Below are 22163 nucleotides of genomic sequence, written 5' to 3' on the forward strand. Positions count from 1 at the left end.
GGTACATTGTTTTAAAATAGGGTGTCCTCTGTCCCTAAGTTGATTGCTGAATCACAGGCCTGCCTCAGATGTCATTTTATAAAACTTGTGAGGAGGGATGATGTGTTTTATTCCTTCAGCGAATGTTTACCAGGTGACTTCTCTGGATCATACTCTCCCGAGTGAGGCCTAGTCCCTTTCCTATGAGGGTGTCCCTGCCTAGTAGGAGAGAGAACTGCAGTCAGAGGTACAAAGTGATAGAAGTCATAAGAACTACAAACAGAAGCCAGGAGTAGAGGTATGAGAGGAGACCCAGCTTGCTGGCGAGCACAAGTGTTGGGATGGGGGGGAGGCCGTGTAAGTGGGATGTCTGTCAACATGTGCCTTAAAGGATGCATGGGATTAGGTATGTGGAGAGGCAGGGGAAGGTGGTCTAGGAAGAGAGAAGGTGAAAGAGGGCATCTGGCGGCACCCGCTCCTGTGTAGAAACAGCCTAAAAGGAGTGGGACTCACAGCTGTAGCAGAAGGCAGGGGTCCCACCATAGAGGAACATGACGTCAGACGGAAGAGTCCACACCTTGGCAGGCAGTGTAGAGCCCAGGAAGCTCTTAAGTAGGGCAGGAGGGCGACGGTCAGCAATTTTGGTTCCTCTCTTTGGGGAGGGCTGTTCTTGGTAGGTCAGAGAGCAGAGGAAGGAAACCCAGTTGGGGTACTGCTGAAGAGGCCACCCTGGGGCCTGTGCTGAAAGCGTCCAGATGGAAGGGAAGTCACAGTAGCAGAGTGAGTGTGGGCCCAAGGAGAAGGCAGCGGAGGCCCGCTGATCCACCTGCTGCTGAGTCCCCAGGACCTCGCCCCAGACCTGGCCCACAGAGGAGCTCAGCAAACATTTGAGAAAGGACAAACAGGAAGACAGATAAAGAGGTCTCAGCAGTAAGTTCGAATGTTTGAAGCGGGGATGTAGACTTAGAGAAGATGTGTCCAGAGTTGTCCAGCTCACATGACCATGAGAAGGGTAGTGCCATCAGTAGATACGGGGAACGCAGAGGGGATAGCAAGAGTCACTTGTCCCATCTGATACACCCCTGCACAGTGTCCCCAGAAGCACCAGATTCAGAGCAAAAGCCAAACTCATGACGGGATCCTACCCACTGGCGTCCTCCTCTCTGCCTTGCACACCTGCTCCCTCTAGCTAAGCTCTGCTGCTGGCTAGAACATTCCTCCTCCAGACAGCCACTGGACTAATGTCCTTCTGGCATGTCTCACCTACCCAAAGGCTTATCCCACCTGTCTCATTAAAAGGCACCCACCTTCAACCCTGTTTCTGTCCTCAGCCCCTCACCCTGTTCCATTTTCTCTATTTTCTACAGCACTTGTCATCTGCTGTCATACTATGTAGTAACTTATTTCTGTTTTGTCCCTCTCCCTCTCTGCTGGGGTATAAACACCATGAAAGCAGGAATCTTTATTTTTTTATATATCCCAAGTCCCTAGAACACTGCCTGATGCTCAAATAGGTTAGAATGAAGGAGTTACTGAAAGAACGAATTAAAGAAAAAGGAACGAGCAAGAGAAAGGCAGGCAATACAAGACATACACTGAGAGTCTCGTCAGACTAGATTCGTGGCCGCACTCCCTGTTCTGTTAGAAAATATTGACTCTAATATTTTTCAGATATTACAATAACCATACCTTTATGTTTTATTTTTGCGTTCCTCCCAGAAGCCTTGATTTGATTTGATTAATTTTGCAGTCCAGCTGGCATGGTCAGAATTTGAAATTCTTTAGCTGTGAGTCTTGAATGTTATCGTCATCTCAAATTGTGAACATTTTCCCCGATTTATTTTTAGAGCCTAGATTCAGATTTATCAGATGGACCAGTCACTGTGCAGGAATTTATGGAGGTCAAAAACGCTCTAGTGGCTTCTGAGGCCAAGATACAGCAGCTAATGAAGGTGAATAACAACTTGAGTGACGAGCTGAGAATTATGCAGAAAAAGGTAACACGTTAATAAATGCCAGGATGATTGACTCTTTAACCCCGTAGTGTAAGGAAGAACCCCAGGCACACTGCTGGTGGGCAAAGGGGAGAAAAGCAATTATTGTAACAGACCTAAAAACCTTTGGGCCAAACTTTTTGGAAACAGTATGTATCTGGGTATTTCAGACAAAGTGGTTTTGATTAGAAATAAATCCAGAGTAAATTTCCCAGGCAGGTGGCATGTAAAAACCTAGTTGCAGCCACCCTTGCTCTGCTCCGTGCTTCCTGGGAATTGTTTGCCCCTCCGTGGATGCACGCCTTCCTGTGGCTCATTCTAAAGAATCACACCACAAAGAGCAGATAAAAGGCCTGGACAGGCGTCTGTGCTTCTCAGCGCTCCGTGCAGAGGGTGCCGTCCCTGCTCACTCATTTTCTCAGTTGTTACCTGCCCAGCTCTGGCAGTTCTGTCCCACATCCCTGCTGTTTTTCACCAGTACTTAATAATTTCTGATGTCCTCAGAGCAGGGCCCACCGCAGAGTAGGGACGGCATAAATCAAGAAAACATCTTCATTTGCACTAGTAAGAAACAATCCCATTTGCCCGGCATTTTCTCGTTCACTGCCTTTTGGGAGAGTCAGAAATATACGAATATATTAATCTCTAAAAGGAGTGTGGGGCTACTAGTACGAAGGAATATGCTTAAGAGGGGGATTATGTATGTAACTCTTTATGAGAAGGCTGTCCCTGTCATTCAGTTCTCTCCAAAATTTGTGTACTTCCCTTAAACAGAAACCAAATGAAGTATGTATCTGTGTCTTAATTCTTCCATTTGAAGAGTAATGTTTCGGAATCATTATCAAGAACAGAGGACAAGGTGCACTCCCTTTGTGGCTGGGCCCTTCCCAGAGATGTCCCCTAAAGGAAGCCCAAGGAACTAGAAAGAGCTCCATCCCCTCTGCCTGTCAGGGAAGGACACCACAGTGCTCTCTCGCCTGGGACTTGGTCTGGGATTCTCTTGGTGTGGAGTTCTAGATCACTTTTTTGAGATAAATGGCCGCAAACCTATAATACTACCTAAAGATCAACCAGATTTTCATTCAGCCCTTGTCCTGGGCCAGCCTGGCCCCATCTAGAGCTGGCGTGCAGCCGTGAACAGGGCAAACCAAGAGCCCTTCTGCTGTATCATACAGGGCTTGCACTTTTTCTGTCTTTTCTGAAATATCTTTTGTTTAATGAATTACAGTTTGTCCCATTAATTGAACTAATAATTTTTGTTGAGGTTGACTTTTTCTGAAACATGTTGACTTTGCCAGTGTAAATCAGTCTGCTAAGCATCACTTTTTTTTTTTTTTTTGCTATAATGCACCTTTAGTATTTGTAGAAATTGCCAGAGATAACTTCCTATCTCTGAAAGCAAATGTCTTGAGCTTTAAGAAATGCAGAGTGAAATTATTTGCCATTGCTCATGGTTTATCTCTTCAATTCCTAGAAACGCTTTTGATTTCTGGAGCTATTGAATTACTTGTAACTTCTCATTTCCTGTTATACTCCTTCCAAACAAACACATGTAGTCTGATTCTTATTAAGATTGGCATCAATCAAATTTATTCTAGGACATCTCTCTAAATACCGAGGACTAAAATTTTTTAAAAATTGAGACAAGGAATTTATGCTCATCAAAAAAATTCAAGTAAAATCCACACTGGATGTTTTAGCGGCGTGGCGAGTGTTAAGATGAAGTTTCAGATTTCAAGGCAAAACTGAGAGAAGGCTTTTACATAGACAGGCCCGTGACCAGACACCCTAGTCGTTCATGGAGGGGCAGGTGTCACTTCTGCTCCTCATTCTCTGGACTGTGTCCATTTCACTTTAGGACGTGGGCTCCCTAATAAATAGTTGGACAGGCACCTTATGCTTGTCTCTATCCTGGAATGTAGGAATTTTCAGTGGCTGCTTGTCACTTCGCAGCTGTTCTTTCTTTGGAAACTGAGTTGCAAACAGAAGTTATGCCCTGTAAGCCTTTGTGGTATAGAAGCACTCTGTCGTTCCTTAGTGGATCATACTTGGAAAAAACAGAAATGAGGGTGTTTCTGCGGCAAAGCAGTATAAGGCAGACTGTAACAAAAATTTGGCACTATTACTATAAAGTATGTAGAATTTGCTTGTTTGCAAAGATGTGTTGGTTTTATTTCAAAGTTAGGTAAAAGTTTGTGTATCTGTAGTTGACAAAGTAGCATGATTTGTATCTGATCTTTCATATTTAACAGCTGCTTGGAAAAGATGCTAATTAATGAAGAGGAGCAGCCACTATTGGTGTATTATTCACAGATCGGTGCTTTCTAAATAAAAATTGAAAGTAACTCCTAACACTGAATGGGTTTGCTGTTGAAAAAGTAATGATCTTCTGGTGCAAATACATTGGCTTGCGGACTTAAGCCTCGGCCCTGGTGGGGAATTTGGTCAGAGTTTACAGTCTCTGTCAAAGAGTAGACAGCTGAACTTACACCACACCCAGCTTATAAAATGTCATGGAACATGAAGGAGCACCAGAGGGGAAGGACACTGTGCAGACGGGACTCAGTTAATTGTGTTTCAAATGCCAGACGCTAAGGAGTAACACGATTCCTTGCTGATCCCTTAACTCTAATTCATCAAACACCATGAAGCAGCCTGCATGTGAGGAATGGAAGGAGCAATCAGGGTCTCCAAGTGTCAGCCTCTAACTAAAATAGGGTGGTGCCAGGCAGATTAGACTGTTTAAAGCTGACACCGCCGAGGTCGCGTTTTTGGGTGACAAAGCCAAAGGAGAGAGAGAGAGAGGCCAAATATTCCGGTCCTGGCTGACAGCTGATCGATCACCAGAGGGAAGCAAGCGTGCTACGTGGAGCATTCAGGCGAAGATGTTAACATAGTTCACTAGGCCTTCAGTTTCCTTCGTGATATGTTAATATAGCAAACTTGCCATGATTCGATTCCCTCTCTTTTTTAAGAAGTTCTAAATTGTTTGGAATATCAAGAGTATTCTGTAATAAAAATTTGTGGATCATAATTTTTCTTGTTGGCTTTTTGGGAAGCAGTAGCCCATCTGATATTTCATAAGCTGAACTTCACTGTCTTTCTGGCTTTGCAAAGCAACTCTGGTTATCCTTGTGCTGCTTCCATGGTGTCTGCTGGCATTTTTGGCATTTGCAAATTGCTCAGGGCTCATCTGAAAAGCAGGTTACCTAAATCTTCATGATCTCAAGCTCTTGCTTGAAACACCCTTAGAAGAATCCAGAGTCCGGCCCGCCTGCAAACATCTCCCAGGCCCACCATGATCAGTTTTTAAGTGGTTAGACATTTCATTTTTAAAAAGTCCAAACTATAACTTTTCCACAATGAGAAGTCAAGCCTGTTTAATTTGCTCGAGTGATGAAGTGAGTTGATTGCGTGTCACTCATTCTAGAAGAGCGAGTTCTTGTTTGTAGTTGCCTGTAACTTTCAACCCAGCTAGCTGTTACTGTTCTTACTGTTTAGAGCTGGTAGTTGTATGCGTTTACTTGGTGTTTGCTTTTTCTGCTTGCTATAGAAAAACACCGTCCCACTGCCAAACATTTCTTTCAGCTTCAAACACTCCAGAGTGAAAATTCGAACCTCAGGAAACAGGCCACAACCAATATATATCAGGTGCAAACTGGTTCTGAGTACACAGACACTTCCAACCACTCTTCCTTAAAGCGACGTCCGTCTGCCCGGGGCAGTAGGCCCATGTCCATGTACGAGACGGGATCAGGTCAAAAACCATATCTCCCAATGGGAGAAGTGAACCACCCCGAAGAGAGCAGGACGAGACTCCAGCCTTTCCCCGCGCACGTAAGTAACACCACTGGCGCTTCCGCTGTTCACTCTCTGTCCAGCCTGACTCCTGCATTCCCTCTTCTGAACCTGCAGATCCCTGTGTCTCTGCTTTGCCAATTTGGGCTAGGAGAGTTATCCTTGTGTTTGCTGTATTAACATGTCAACAGATGCTTGTTATACTCCCACAAGCAGACAGGGCCATTGGCTGAAAGTTTTCCGACAAAGTTCAGGATTCTGGCTCCTGTTCAGCCCCGCCCCCCTTTTCTCCCTCATATCCATAATCTCTTTCCCAGCCAGCCAGTACTGGAACTTTTTTTGTAACAAGCTTTCTACCCCACTTCTAAAAACAAATGGTGTAAACGTCACCAGCAAAAGTAAGTGCCATCTTCTTTGAGGTAGACAGATAGGTACCCCTCTATGAGATGGAGCCCTTAGAACTCAGGGTGCCTTCTCTGCCCCTCCCGGTGGAGCAGGTGGTGTCTGCGGCCTGGGCGTGCAGCGTAGGTCTGGAAGCCTCCAGGTCTCCGCAGCCTCTCCATGTGTGGTCAGCCTGCCTGCTTAGCTTCTGCACACCCTCCTCCCCTTCGTGGAGAAAATGTTGCTCTGTCATTTCATAAACGGGAAATGTAAAACCTCTATACTGATTTTACCAGGATTGTATGGCAAAGATTGCGTTCTGTAACAAGCTGCTAACCATCTTGTTTCACAGTGGAATAAGTATCGTGTTGTGAGGTTTTCAAATGTTACATTTCTTTTGGATTTATTTTAAAAACCCATCTTTTGACAAAATGTTACAGACATTTGGAACTTATGTGTTTTCAGAGAGTGGTATTTATCTTTTATGAATGTGAAAGTTATTTCTTCAGATTTTTATAGGCATTTCCCAAAAATTCTCCTCTCAGAGTAAATGCAGAGTAAAGGATATGGCCTAGTAAATGAAACCTTAGTTTAATTTTGTCAGGCTTCAGTGCGGTTTAATGTCAGTGTTGTTATATTGTAGCTGAGTGTCCGTTACTTCAACTCCAAGTTGTTTGGGCTAAAACATTCTAAAGCAATTGATTTGATACATTTGGTGTAACGGAAATGCCACTGAACTAACTTAAGAATCTTGTTTTTGTATAACTGAAAACAAAAGTTAGGAAAGACAACTTTGTCAGTTTTCACAGCGTACTTTTTTATTTTAGAAACATTTAGAATGCAATGTCATTTTATTGCTAAAGTTCTGTATCTGTACTGAAGAGTAGATTTAATAATCTATGCCAACTGAACCATTCATATAGTTTATTTCAAGTATATCCTGATTAAAAAACAAATATTTGTTTAAGGCTGTCCATTAAAAAAAAAACAAAAATAACAAATTATGCTAGGTGTTATCTTTTCTCTTATGGAAAAGTAGCTTTATAAATTCCAAGTAGTTTCTGGGAGGCATCTCACTAAAGGAGTAAACATTTCTGGGGACCTGTCATCAGCTAGCATGGCAATAAGCCTGCTGTCACAGAAATTTCAGCATCGAGCTCACATAGTGAGTTGCTTTTCAGGATTCTTTTACTGGGAAGCCCCGGGCTGAAGCCAGGGTAGGTGGTAGGGTTTTTTGTTTGTTTTGTATTTTCCCGAGTGTGTTTCTTTTTCCCCTTCCAGATCGGGAGGAGTGCGCTTGTGACCTCCTCTTCATCTCTGCCTTCCTTCCCCTCCACACTTTCCTGGTCGAGGGACGAAAGCACCCGAAGGGTTAAGTACACTCTGACCGGTCTGCTCTCTGGAGGAGGGGCAGTGCTCCTGGGCGCTTTGTGCTTCTCCTGGCCCTCCTGTCCCTCCACTAACTGCCCTTCTGTCCTGCATGAGGCAGTGCTTCCCCCAGGTGTCTCAGCACAGTGGCGTGCGGGCACGCGTGCGCACACACGCATGTCTGTAGGAGGCGGTCTCCCTTTTGTCTAACCCCACATTGCTCAGTTTCACTTAATATTTAACAAAGTTTGCAATTCACCCTATAACATTTATTCGGAGCATACTATCTTCTTAAACAATCAAAAAATTAGCTGGCTGCTGGTTAAATACTGTAATAGGGCAACTGTGTCAAATTTGTCCAGAGTAACAGTTCTCAGAAGTATATTTGGGCTAACTGAAACACTAAGACATCATGCTTTTATTATTTTTTATTTTTTTGCCTGTTGACATTTTTTATGTCCATGTCATACCTGACACACGCAGGTTTTGCAGTCCCTGTGTCCCGCAGCAGAATTGCAACACGGGGCAGCACTGGAGGTGTGGCAGCTATTAGTGTGGAGCTGTTCACTTAATGAGTTGGCCAAGTCCAGCTTGCTGATGTATGATTCCCTGTAACAATGTGTCATTCAGGTAAGCTCCTTTTAGAGTAGGCAGACAACAGTATTTATTAAGCACCTCCTCTAGACCCAGCGTTTTGGTAAGTCAGAGTGTCCTAGGGATTCAGGTGACATTCCTGCTCCCAAAGGCACTGTCAGTTTAAAAAATCCTTTTCCTGTGGCGCCTGGCTGGCTCAGTCGGTTAAGCGTCCAACTCTTAATCTCAGCTCAGGTCTTGATCTCAGGGTTGTGAGTTCAAGCCCCACGTCGGGCTCCACCCTGGGCGTGGAGCCTTACTTTAAAAAAAAAAATCCTTTCCCGCACAAAGAGTGCATGACATCCCCTGGAAAAGCAGTGGAGACAGTGCACAGGCTTTGAAGGCCTGCATTCAGGTCGTGGCGCACTCTTCCTTTAACAGATGGGTAGTGTGACCCAACTCGAGAGGAGGGAAGGTGGCTGTGGGTGAGGCAGTAGCCTCACAGACAGGGTGGGGTTTGCACTAGGCTTTTTTCCAATCCCTCCACATCAGTAGGAATGACAGAGGGTCGTTTTTTCCCACTGCCAGTGCCATATGGTTCATCGAGGCCCTTTGGCGGTTCTCTTCCACACTTGGAGGTAGCCTATTAAAAGGAATTCTTGCTGTATGATACTTAGTCTTCTGAACAGTTCTGAAATTGAACTGCAGTGTTTTTAGTGTAATTTTTCAGTTAAACTAAGGGACATTAAGTAGAAATGAAAGAGCTCATTTGAAATTTTGCTAGTAAGAGTCAAGTAAACCTCTTTTGCCCACTGTGAAATTAGTTTAAAAAAAAAAATCTATCTTTTTAGTTTTGAGAATCCTTGCAGGGACTGCTTGCTGAGACAGTTTTATGCAAGATTAACAGTTAATGTCATTTAAACTGATAATCTTGACTGTTCCTGACAGCTTCCTCATGAGTTTAGGCTTTTATGGCATGTCTGTGTTCAGAGAAAACTGCACATCTGTTCAGTAAACTGAACCAGCACCAGCTATAAGGTAACTTTCCTATTAACAGCTTTGACAGAGCAGCACTTTAACTAATAGGTCTTAATCTTAGCTCTGCATGTTTACAATAATTTTCTTAAAATTAAACACTGGCTAATTTGAAATCCTGTACCATGCCTTTTGTTGACAACGATGAAACACTTCGTAAGTAACTGATTTCCCAGATGGTTATTGTTATATGTTGTTTTCTGTGCTTGCGGAACATTTCCAGAGTACTTGTTAGATACATGAGTTGTTACTCTTCTAAAATGTTTAAATGAAACCTGGTACTTTGGATCATTGTGGGGTAATGCATTTGATTTGTAATTACCACATTTATATCAAGGAAAGCAAAAAGGTTGATCATAAAAATGTGAGATTTTCTGGGTTTAATTCTGTTTTCTAGATTTTTCCACTGGAGCAGCTCTGGATGAATTTTCTAGAATAATTATTTAAATGCAAGCTTTTTACACTTCATTTTTGTATGTGCATGTGTGTGTGTATACACACATGTACACACATGCACATACAAACATCCATGTGTATGTGCATGTATATATAAAAACTAAAGGAAATAAGCATTCCCTGTGAAAGGTAAGATGGGGTATTTTTGTTTGGGGGAGCTTTTTTTAGATCACCTCTAGAAGAGCCTGCTTTCCCTGTTCCCTGCACGGGGTACAGTGCCTAGCTTTGGTCTTCCAGCTACACTTCCAGTGTCCAGTAACTCAATAAAGCCAGGTCAGAATAAGGCAGCAGGTAAAACAGAACTACTTACTGGTAGGAGATGTAAACACAGGGATCTGGAAGGTTGTAGTAGGTTTTATAGAATTTAGCTTTACAGACGCTCCGCATGGCTCCAAGCCAACACTTTAAATCATTTACGAGATGAATTTGAGTGGATGGAGCATGAGTTCACATTGAATTTTAGGAGCCGAGCAAGTGTCTTATATTAAGAGTGGCTAGAACCAAATAGCACTCGGAAATACGGGAAAACCTCAGCACACAGTGGAAAGGAGCCTTTGCCCTGGGAGGGGAAAGGGAGGCCATAGGGAGAGTAAAGTGAAATGCGGCATGAATAAGGAGTCTTTCCCCACCCTGAGGCTGGCAGCCCTGCGTCTGCATCGGGCCTTTGGAGGGCCAAGCAGCATTACCAGCAAGGAGCAAATAATTAGACTTTATCTAGACTCTTAAACTGGCCTCCTGTATGCTAGCCATTCTTCTGGATGGAGATACAAAGTCTCCATAGGTTTGAACAAGGATCTTCATTTACAGCCATATCTTTAGCCACATTTTATTGCAGCATCAGAGAAATTCCTTAGTCCCATGTTTTGATTAACTTGGATTAAATTCAAGATCTAAAGGTGGAAATAGCTCGTATTTATATTTTGCAAGGTAATCCGGTTAGGTTTTGAATCAGCTTCCACTGACTTCTGTTCTAGATGAAGAAATTCCCAAACATTGTGGATAAAATAAATACTGATGGAAAATCATTTCTATTAAACACTCCAGAACTAACATAGTCCCCTTCAAGGGAATGTGGTCCCCTCCAAATTTGGTCACCCTGAAAGAGCCTATGCTTCACTGTGCTGACGTTTGCCCAAAACATTTTTAGGATTCCTCTTTTGAATCTGTGTCTCATTTTTTCATGTCCACAATTGCATCAGATATTTATATTCTAAGGGATAGATGTTTTGGGAAACAAAAGTGGTCGGAAACTAAGTGTCATGCTGGGTTAATCGATTTCGGTTCACAAATAACATGCAGCAATAAATTAATAATTTTGGTTTTCTTGTGTGGCTCATACCAACTGTGTCTGAGGACAGTTCTTGGAGAGACCTAAGTGTTTTGAGCAGTGACAATCCTCAGGGCCCCAGGCACGGAATACTGGAGATAGTAGGAGACAGGACCTAGGTTCTTGGTGCTGGTTTTCTGCTGACTCTGTGGCCTTGGCTTTGACCCCCAGCTCTTTTGGCCCTTGGTTTCTCATCTGGTATTAGACTAGATAATCTGCAGCTGGCTTCCAGCACCGAAGGTCTTGGGTATGTAAGTGCTGGCCTGTGTGCATTGTATTATAGTTAATATTCCTTAGAGAACTAAATGTGCGTGTGTTGCTTTGCATGTTTGCGTTAGTTTATACCCGGGGTCTGTTTATGGAGTTGCCACTGAGCTAAGAAGAAAATGTGCCAAGAGGGAGAGAAATCATTTCTCGATCTCCTATTCAACTTTTACTAAATTTTCAGTAAAGGGTTGGCTCCTGTCCCAAATGAGATCTGGAGCCCGAAGGCCACGTAGCCTAACAGGTAACAATTCATAGGCAAGTCTCCCAAATGTCTCATGCTCGAAAATAACAGGTGTTGCCTTTCTCTCTCGCAGGCATCCAGGCTGGAGAAGCAGAACAGCACACCTGAAAGTGACTACGACAACACCCCCAATGACACGGACCCAGATGATACGGGGTACAGCTGCAGGGGGACTGCCCTGGGGCGGGCTCTCAAACCCGAGACCTAGCAGCCGTGCTCAGGAAACGTACTTTATCCCCCGCATGCCTCCTCTCTATTTTCAGACCCACGAGGTTGTAAAACATGGAGGCATAAGTTCATAGTTCAATCTCTTATCCTATTATTACCCCAGGGGCCTGGTTTTCTTTTACCGGCCTATTACACACGTCTCTGAGTGGCTATAATGTGCCTAAAATCAGTACTCTTAAGTCAGCATAAGGTCACATTCTACATTTGTAGCCCAAGGGATGGGTTGGCTTAGGGATGGCTTTATAACAACACAACCTCGCTGTTCCACTTGTTTCCTCCCTTTCCCTGTCTTTACCCTTTCTCTGAGAGTCATAATTTCCAGCCCCGTGGTAGCATGAAGCAGCAGCCGTGTGAGCTGTGGCTGCCTGTTAAGGAAACAGCCTCACTGTGAGTCTCCTGCCAGACAGGATAAAGGAAACCACAAAAGCAGCCAGCTCATGCATTCAGCAAATGCACATGCACTGGCTTCTAGAAGCAGAGACGCAGCTAATAGGCACCTGTCACATTTAGCCACTTCTCTGATGGTCACAGGTCAAGCAGAAAGGGAAGGCAGAGGAGTATGGTATGGCAAGGTGACGGCTCAGTACCAGATACCGCGGAACCCCACACAGCCCCAAGCCCCATCCTCCCCAGCACGGAAGACGTCATCCGGAAGACTGAACAGATCACCAAAAACATACAGGAGCTCTTAAGAGCAGCTCAAGAAAATAAACATGACAGGTAAGGGGGTTTGGAAATCCTGCCTGGAAAAATGTACCTGCTCCGGAAGAGATGCTGCTCCGTTATGAACAGGGATTTTTTTTTTTCAGTACGCCAATTTTTTTAAGGTTTTTTTTTTTTAATTTCAGGTTTGCATAATAGGCTTAAGAACAAATTTGTAAATTTCAGTGTTTTTTTGTTTTTTACTTGGTATTTTCCATTTTCCGTGTTCTTATGAAGTGTTCTGGAAACAGATGCCTCTAGAAATAGAATTGCAGCCTATTTAGGGCTAGTGATACTCCTGGTGCTGGACGGCGAGAGGAAAGAAAGAAGCTGCCTTAGAGCTTGCAGTTGATTCTTTCAGCCCCTGTGCCCCCTACAGTCTCCCTAGCTAGAGCAGAGTGGTCTGACTTAAAAGGTATCCTGACATGAATTTGATTTCTTAGGTCTCCTTTTCATGCGTGTATGTGTGTGCATGTGTGCACGCATGTGTGAACATCTAGGAAACAGAGTGGTTTACAAATGAAAGTGAATCTAATCGACACAAAAATAATTCTGTGCTTCTGAAATAAGAGTCTTACTCTGAGCAGAACCATATCCTGCAGAGTTTTGTGGTTTTTTTTTTTTTTTTTTTTTTTGAAGATTTTATTTCTTTGTCAGAGAGAGTGAGTGAGCACCGGCAGGGGGAGAGGCAGGCAGAGGGAGAAGCAGGCTCCCTGATGAGCAAGGAGCCTGATACGGGGCTCGATGCCAGCACCCGGGGATCATGACCTGAGTTGAAGGCAGTTGCTTAACCCACTGAGCCCCCCGGGTGCCCCAGCAGAGTTATTTCTTGCGATGAAGAAGGAACTGGCTCTTGTTCTAGCTCTTCCTTTTGTTCCCTGAGCATGAATTCTCTGAGAACTTCTGATGAGTTGTGAAGTGTTCTGGGTGACGTCCTAGTTTCATGTGGCCAGCCCCATCTAGACACACTCGTGAAGCATGTAACATCCTCCCGTTGAGTTTATGAAGGCAGCAGAGGTCAGTCACAAGCCCCAAACAATCTCATTGTTTTCCGTAGGTTAGCAGAGTGTAGCGCTCGGGTGAAGAGTTCCTTTGTGTGCGGTGCACTAGAAGAAATTGTTAGGGTGCCCTGTGCTGCTCCTACTACTTGGTCCTCCCTGTTCCCTTACTCTGTGTAAAGATGCGCCATCACCTTTTCCTTCTCTGTGTTCCCAGCACCGCCAGGTTAGACTCCCCTTCGCTTCCCTTTCCCTTTTTCCGCAACCCTGACTTCCCACAGGGCCCTGCTTCCACTCAGCGAGAGAGGAGTGGACCGTGTTTAGTGAAGGATGAGAGTTCATCTTCCTGGACGGGCTCCTGGAGGCTCCTCAGGAAAAGAGGAAGGCTGTTGTTCCGCCTCCTTCCGTGAGATTACATGGCTGTTCATCCCCCTCCTTCTGGGCAGCCTCCCTGTCACACACCCTCCATGCCTCGCGAGCTGCAGGTGCTCAGTCCCTCCGCTCAGCACCACAGCCTTGGCGGCAAGTGACGGCGCGCGGTCACTGCCTAAAGCAAGATGTGTCACAGCGATCTGAAGGGCAGTCTTTAACGGACTCCCGATACCAAGATGGCCTCCCTCCCCAGGGCTCTCCCACCAGTCAACAGGCTTCGCTTTTCATTTACTGCTGGTCAGAAGTGCCATGCTTGTATTTCAGACAAACAAAAAAATATGTGTACGTTGCATTGTTCTCTTTGGTAGTTGTCCAGAAACAGAAATATCTGCCTGGAGGCCATTTTTGGCCTCAGAGACCACAATAAGGTGCTTGTTTTTCTTTTTTTTTTTAAGATGTACAAACCCATTCAGAAACATTATGATCTGATTTTTTAAGACTGTGAGACAAGGATGCAGAGTTTAATCATTAGTAGTTCACTCTTTCAGTTTAAATCAGAAATGATCTAGAGAATTTATGAATTATTCAATGTTCTACTAAAATCTCTGGTTACTAACAAAACACTTTGATTTATAATTTTGCATTGTACTGATTCAACCTGTGCCTTTTCCTCTTGTTTTCTCCTCCTGTTCATCTGTCGCTTAGGCTCATCCTAAGTAGACCGGCAGCCTACGCAGGCACGTTCAGGCCTCACCCTGGTCCCTTGAGCCAGGCAAGCTGCGCACAGTCCCTGGCCTGCCTCAGCCTGGTCCATCTCCTGGGCCTCCATCCCCACTCCCTGCCTGTTCTGTCTCTCTCCTACATGCACACATGCACACGCAGCCACACAACTCAGGAGTACTGCATGTTCTAAAACTGCACAAACGCCTTTTTTGAGGCAAGATAACAGCCTGAAGTTGTGAGCATGAACTCCCCCGAGCGAGCAGGAGGATGACTTTCTCATTAATCGGCATTTGCTTTCTTTCGTGGCTCATTGAGGACTTCCTAAAGTATTTTGTACTGAGTGAGTTTTTGGAAGGTGTCCTTAGTATAATTGTCTTCTGTGTAGCAGGGGGAAGGTTGAATTATATTTCTGGGTCAAAAGGAAAACTCTAAGCAAAAATCTCTCAGGTGTGATTCTCTGTTAATGTGTTATTAATGGTCATATTTTTTTTTAAGATTTTATTAATTTATTCGACAGAGATAGAGACAGCCAGCGAGAGAGGGAACACAAGCAGGGGGAGTGGGAGAGGAAGAAGCAGGCTCATAGTGGAGGAGCCTGATGTGGGGCTCGATCCCATAACGCCGGGATCACGCCCTGAGCCGAAGGCAGACGCCTAACCGCTGTGCCACCCAGGCGCCCCTATTAATGGTCATATTGATTCAAGGAAGATTTATACCTGAGACCGTGGTTGCCATAAACACAGCCTTTTTCCCTGAGTGTTTGTGTGACCAGATGGGTTGTTGCCCCTTCATATACAAGTGAAGTGACTCCCTCCGTCTTGGCTTTTTTGTTACTATGTGGAGTATGGTTCTAATTGTTCACAAAGGTAAAAGTCAGGATTGCCCGTTTGAAAGTATCTGGGGATAATATAAGCCACTTTCTTGAAATGTAATGATTTAATTAAAATGTGGCAAGTCTTAAAATAGTTTTGAGGCTAGATTTCTTACAAAGACGAAATACAGAGATTACTGCTTATGACAGTGTTGAAGCAGAAGCCAACTTCGTGACTTAAAAAATGGGGAAAAAATTTTACTTGAGGGCTTTAAGTGCTAAGTTGGATGCTGAACGAGATTTCATTCTCTGTTTTGGAAGTGAAGTTTTTAAAACATAAGCACATGGGTGCTTGTGGAAGGCCACACCTGTGTATTCACACCGTATTTCCTAACACGCCACAAACAGGCTGCTAGCGAGCTTTTCTCATATCCCATTTCCCCCCTGGGTTCTGTGGGCCATTTGTCCTAAAACCAGAACCCAGGCCAGTGGTAGCATGCTAGCTAAGAACTGTTGCTCAGTCCCACCTTCAGTGTGTCCTTGTCTCTTGACCTTGTAACATACTACTCAGGGCAGAAGCCTAGTAGTTTGAAGGTGCAGGACACCAGCCCCATATGCTGCACGTCACAGTGCAAGAATAAGAAGCCTGAGTGAAGCCCAAGTCTCCGTTCCTGCAGTTCTCCTCACCTAAGAAGTCAGAATCGCCAGTCACAAATGGAAAGAGGCCTGCTCTAAAGAAAGGCCTGAATCTGTTGTGTCTCTGATAGCAGGAGAGGCCTGTGGTGTGGCGGTGAGGGGCCCAGGCTCGGGTGCTGGACAGTCGGGTTGGTGCTTGGCTCTCTCTCACCAGCTGTGGGACCTTGGACACATTCTTTGCTTCTCTGGGCCTCAGTTTCCTCTTTTGAGAAATGGGAAGAGAGCTGGCACTCCATCAGTGCTCCTGAAGCCTGAAGGGGGCCCTTAGGATGCCAGGTGGCCTGCAGGAAAGAATGAGGACAGGCAGAGTCCGTGCACTTTGTCTTCTTACAGCTTGTCAAGTGAGCAGAGAAAGGGCTGGCTGTGCTCCTAGCCTTTCGTTACAAGCAAAGTCATGGCAGCTTCATGAGAAAGTGGGTGAGGGATCAAGTACAAGAGCGGACCTCAGTGTTTTTTCTTGACCCAAAGTGAAGCGTTTGGTCCCCAGCAGATGAGATGCATTTGCAGAGAAGGCATTGAGAGGTGTCCGTTGGTTTTAACCCGCACGTGTGTGTTGAGGTGTAAACTCCAGTTCTGATTTTACGGACTTTTTCTCAGTCCTTTGTTTTTAAGTTCTGAGGCCTCTGTGTGGAAATCCTTGTTTCTCTCTCAAGAAATGAGAAAGATGCAGCACACAAGAACCACATGACCCCCTGGAAGAGGTGTGACTGCCGTCATGGACTGGCTGGCTGCCTGTGGCTTCCCCTGGCTAGTCCTGTGTGTTGCCTGCGTTCCATACCTGGAGACTGTAGCGGATTGAATGAACTTTCGGGAAAGGATGGGAACCCTGCTCCTGCTGGCGTGGCATCCGCAGTGGGCTGGCGGCGGCCTCAGCCCCTTCCCTGGGGGAATATAAATGGAGTGCATTCTGGCCCCTGAGTACTCTCCATTTCTGCAGTGCTTTGTACTTTTTCTGTCTTTGAATAACCTCTTCAATATTCTTACAGCTATATCCCCTGCTCAGAGAGGATACACGTAGCTGTTACTGAAATGGCAGCATTATTCCCCAAAGTAAGTCACTTCCTACTTACTTGGTTCAGATCCTTTTAAATGAACTGAAAGAATTTTTTTCAGGACTCTTGATATTATATTAACCTTTTTTTAGCACAAATTTTAAATATGCAAACAGTCATAGAGGACATGGAAATCATTTTGTCCTACATGAGTATCGGTGGGTGTTTCTTTTGTTTTTTAAAGGTTTCTTTCTTTGAGAGAGGGTGAGTGCACACGTGTGGGGGAGGAGGGGCAGAGGGAGAGAACCTCAAGCAGACTCCCCACTGAGCAAGGAACCTGACTCGGGGCTCGATCCCAGGACCCATCAGATCACAACCTGAGCTGAAACCAAAAGTCAGATGCTTAACCAACTGAGCCACCTGGGCACCCGTATGAATATTGGTTTTTAATAAGTCAAGAATGTGTGAGCCCAGTGCTAAAAGGCAAAGCATTAATAGATTAAAATTGTATCTGGCATATTTCACCCAAGTGGGTTACTGTTTTTTTAAAAACCACCTCAGAATGGGATGTCCTGCTAAAATGACACTGCGTACACTTTGACCTTTGAGTCCGAGCACTTGGGCGTCTCATACACTGTGGGCTGCACAGCTTGCCGTGTCGTGAGCACCCCCACTGAGAAGGGGCATGATGAAACTGCTATGCACCGTGGAACAGCTTGAGCTGTCCTCAGAAGAACACTTGTCCTTGCCCTTGGGTGTCCACCATGAAGCTCATGCAGACTGTTCTTCCGTTTAGAAACCCAAGTCTGACACGGTGAGGACTTCCCTGCGCTTGCTGACGTCCAGTGCCTACCGACTCCAGTCAGAGTGCAAGAAGACCCTCCCCGGGGACCCCGGCCCGCCCACGGACATCCAGCTGGTCACACAGCAGGTCATCCAGTGCGCATATGACATCGCCAAGGCCGCCAAGCAGCTGGTCACCATCACGACCAAAGAGAACAACAACTGAACAGCTCAGTGTCGGCCCTTGCATTTTCCAGGCTTTTTAAAGTCCACTTTCAAATTGAGACGTGGAATTTCTGCCAGTTTTTACAGAAACAAACATTTAATGAAAGTTTAAAACTTTTTTAAAAAAACTCAGTATTATTTTTGCATGTTTTCTAACAAATTTTCAACTATTAATTTAACCCACTTGCCTTATTTTGTGCCTGTTTGCCAGTTTCCTCTCGAATGTTCTGTTGTGCTGTCAGTGACTGTTGTTGAGTCGATGGTCCTAGTCATCCAAACGCAGAGTTTCATTGTTTCAAGTTTGTTAGAACTTTTCCATCCCTTTGAAACGGCCTGTTTAGGGTTAAAATTATAAATGAGATTTTTAGTGAAACATTTTCTGGAGAGAGTTGGGTAAAAAAAAAAAAAAAAAAATCCACCTCATCTGTTCTCTAGCAAACATTGTGCAATAAGCGAATTTTCCAGCCCTAGTGCAAGAATCTCTAAGTTTGGGGTGTCCGCAAACATGGATGTAGAGAAAGGACTTTGCCCCTCTCTAAAGGTAGTGTAACAGTCTCTCTTGGAAGGAAACAATGAACTGCTCCGTGCTTTTAACTGTTTTCTCTTGTTAGATGTTCTTTTATTTGATGTTTCTGTCTGGATCCTCTGTCTCTTTTACCATCATCCTGAGGTCTCCGTGGTGCCAGATAAGCGCTCATTCCCCACGTCACGTGTCATTTGGCCCTGTCCAGGTAGGAGCGTGACCCCGTTACCACGTGCGGCTCGGTGCTCCGCCTTCCCGCGGGAAACCAGATGTGTCATTCCAAACGTGCAGCAAAGAGGAGCCACATCCCACAAGCCATAACTAATTCTGTGCCACCCCATTCAGATATCACTGCCATAAACCGTGGGAAGAGAAATCATCTACTCCCTGACACGGTAATGTATCTCTCTCCCAGAACTCGGTTACTCTGACCACTTAGCGCTTCCTCACACGGCCTGTTTGGCACAGCTCATCACCTGTAAGGACTTCTTACAAGGTAAGATTATACAGTCATCTGAGTGTGTTTCTCCTCCATTACCTCTCTGGTCCTTAAAAATCAGACCTCATCTTTCACGAATTCCTCAAAGAGTGCTCTAGCTGACTGCCAGCTATCCCGAAGCTACAAAAGTACAGGTTTAAGTTCTGGAACATACTGACATTGGTTTTTAAACTACTAAAAAGACCTTTCTTGCCCTGAACGCTAAAGCATATCCCTGTCCCTGCTCCTTGCAGCAGTTTTGTGGACCGGAGGGGCCAGGCAGCACTGACGGAGATGAACGAAGTGGGCCAGGTACAGAGCAGGGGCGGAGGACCACGGGGGAGCAGTGGCATACCCAGGAGGGACAGCAGCTCCCCAGCTCCACCCAGACTGCCTTGTGGAAAAGTGGACCCGGGGTTGGCAGAGCTTTGATTTTTTTAAGAGACACCAGAAATAACAGATATTTTTTGTGCCATTTCTCTGTTTATAAATGTTGGCGATGAAACATTGTCACAGCACACGTGTAGGTGAGCTGCGGCCTCTAGGCAGCCAGCTCACAGCCTCTGCCCATGGGTCCTGTCACCTGCAGCGGGGAGGCCACACCTGCTTTACTTCTGAGCCTTACCTGTTCCCTGGCCACCCGTACCCTGTGTCAGGTTGCTGTTAGTCCTCATCTTACCCATATGTTCTGTCCCATCATGCTCATTCATATATGTGAAGAAGTCAAAGTAATCACAGTTGCCTAAATATGTGCTAAATAAGCCTGTATTTTCACAGAACTGTTTGACTTACAAACATCTTTATAGCTTGACCGGATGCTGTTGTGAAGGAAGCACCTCGATGGTGTTTGGTTTACTAAGTCCTGGTGTGTGGATGCTTTTGCCGGATTTTGCTACACTGAGTGGTGCGGGGAAAGGGTCCACATTTCCAAAAGACTCATCCACTTGTCTGCACAGTCCTAAGTGCCATGTTCCTGTTGGATGCTGAGGGGATGCCTTCTACCTTCTGTTCAGTTCAAGTACCATCTGATAACCTTGTCTGCATGCCACACGTACTTAGCTGTCCCTCCTCCTCTTTCTTGCAAACACCTGCCCTCGTGTTGGGCCCGTGCGGGGGCCTCGGGAAAGGCCCAGTGGCCATCCTGAGTGGGTGCCTCGGCCTCCCAGGGAGGACAGGCTTCTAAATGATTAGTCGTCTGCGGGAGGTGCAGTGGCGTCTTCGCTGGAACACTCGAGGACGGGTGACAGAGGACCTTGTCTCTGTGCGCCTAGAAAAAGTCAAGGAGTGTGGGGACCAGAGAGCATTTCCAATTGTTAGACGTTTGCTCTGTGAACCCGCAGTGCCAGCACTCCAGAGAGAAGTTCTGGGTGGAGTGACACCTCCCTCTGCTGCCCTGCACATTTCCTCAGCCTCTTCTGAGACCTGGTCCCACTGGCAAACCGCACCCTGTCTGGACGGCCGTTCACCACCTTTTGCACATGTGTTCCATAGCCTTGCACTAATGCCCGCGTTCTCTAAAGTCATTTTTTACTCTTAGTTCTCAAATCTCCCCCCTCCCCCCACCCCACAAGCTGATAGGACGGAGGTGCACTTTATGAAACTGGCACTTGCTGAAGGAGACAGCTCCGCCCCGAAGCTCCCTTAGCTGAAGTCCTCCTCTGCCTCGGAACGCAAATAGTTCTTATTTGCCAAAGAACAGGGAATCGGGCCCAAAGATCAAATACGGCATTTCATGCAATTGGAACCACAGACGCACACCTCGGGAGCCGTTACCCCATTCCTCCAGTGACTGAAGCTGCGGAACCAGGAGCGAGACGAGCATGTGTCTGTCCACAGCGGCTGTGAGCTCTCCAATCATAGACGGTTCTTCTCTCCCTGTCCCCGTGAAAGGCACCCTTGTTTTTATGAAAGAAAATGCTGCATAGGAAAAACGAAATGCCTTTCGTTCAACTGTGTTTTATCCATGTCGCTCATTCTGTACTTCCCATGTTTATTGTACATTCTATTCCTGTAATTATTGTACAACCCTGTAAGCGTTGTAAAATCGTTTTGGAATTTGTGCCTGCTAGTTATGCAATAAACAGGCTCTATAGTGTCTTTGTGGTAATTCTGTGTTTCCTGTCAATTAGGTGATGTTTCCAGATTCTCTGTCAAAGGTTCAAGAAAGTTCTTCTCCCGTAAGGTAATCTTGAATGAGACAGTAGCAAATATGTCTCTGCCCTGGCGGCTCTTGTCAGTTTACAGGAATGATGACCTTTTGTCTCCTGCCTATTAGCAGGTAGCTGTCTTAAAAGAAATTACACATCACTCCATTGATCTTATGATCACTCCTAAAGTTTAATTTTTACAAATTCAGCGACAACCAGCCAGGCACGGTGCCCTCACCTCCTCATTACCAGGTGAGGGGGTCATGGGGTTAGTTTGGTCTCTTAAGGCCACCAGTCTTTTAATCTTAGAGCAAGGCCCATCGTGCAGGTTCCCACAGGGACAGAGGGGTATACCTGGGTTCATCAGGGCCACCCTCAGTCTCCAGCAGTTGTCCTCTAGGCAGTTGACTTGGGGCTCTTCTCTCAGAAGAAGGAGCGGGGCCTGGCCATCGCGGGTGCCTTCCCAAGCAACAAGGCTGGGGGCAGTGGAGCGTCCTCCCTGTGTGAGCCAGCTTGTGTGAGCCCCAGACACATCAGCTCACACCCAGAGGTTCCTCCTAGGCCAGGGGTTCTCACGGGCGCCAGTGTCACAGCCCTGGGAAGGCTCGCTGGAACACAGCCTCCCGCTCCCACAACAGCCAGGCTCCTGGAGTCCACGGCCCCCACTCTGCTGTGGGCCATTGCGCCCCGCCACCATGCACCTCCTGGTCTTCTGCTTTTCAACGTGTTTCTATAATTACAACTATCTTGTATCCACTGTTGACTCTGCTGGGTGCTGTGCTGGGGTCTGTACGGGTATTAACTCCTATAATCTTCACTGTGTCCCTGGGCAGCAGGCGCTGCTCCACGGCGGGGATGAGGAAGTTTACTCTGTGAGCGGCTAGGCTGAAGAGGGGCGTTTGAGTTATCAGTAGTCCAGTGTATCTTCCTCTTAATCGGCCCAGTTGGGTTTTCCTGCTGGCAGTCCAGGACTGCGGAGTTTCGATGTGGCCTCATTGGAGGTGAAACCAGGGGGCGGCCACATTCCCTGAGGGTCTAGATCAAACATCGGGGGGGGGGGGGGGGG

At 45.9% G+C, this 22163-nt stretch overlaps 1 protein-coding gene across 16 annotated transcripts in view; it reads left to right on the plus strand.

The window, feature by feature from the left end:
- GIT2 (GIT ArfGAP 2) overlaps window positions 1–21045 on the plus strand; it is a 49389-nt gene extending 28344 nt beyond the window's left edge. For 3 of the 16 annotated variants that reach the window (XM_040619779.1, XM_040619780.1, XM_040619787.1), the window contains 7 exons: window positions 1827–1976; window positions 5562–5810; window positions 7434–7523; window positions 11493–11575; window positions 12179–12367; window positions 16936–16999; window positions 17738–21045. In XM_040619779.1, the coding sequence (XP_040475713.1) occupies window positions 1827–1976; window positions 5562–5810; window positions 7434–7523; window positions 11493–11575; window positions 12179–12367; window positions 16936–16999; window positions 17738–17950 (1038 nt within the window). In that variant the 3' untranslated portion in view covers window positions 17951–21045. Of the gene's footprint in view, window positions 1–1826; window positions 1977–2747; window positions 4206–4225; window positions 5005–5561; window positions 5811–7433; window positions 7524–11492; window positions 11576–12178; window positions 12368–16935; window positions 17000–17737 lie in introns of those variants that run through there. The other 13 variants (XM_040619783.1, XM_040619784.1, XR_005831692.1 and 10 more) reach the window with 12 other exon arrangements.
- The last annotated feature ends 1118 nt before the right edge of the window (window positions 21046–22163 follow it).

This window comes from Ursus maritimus, unplaced genomic scaffold (assembly GCF_017311325.1).
Source record: "Ursus maritimus isolate PB19 unplaced genomic scaffold, ASM1731132v1 scaffold_33, whole genome shotgun sequence".
NCBI classification, from domain to species: Eukaryota; Metazoa; Chordata; class Mammalia; order Carnivora; family Ursidae; genus Ursus; species Ursus maritimus.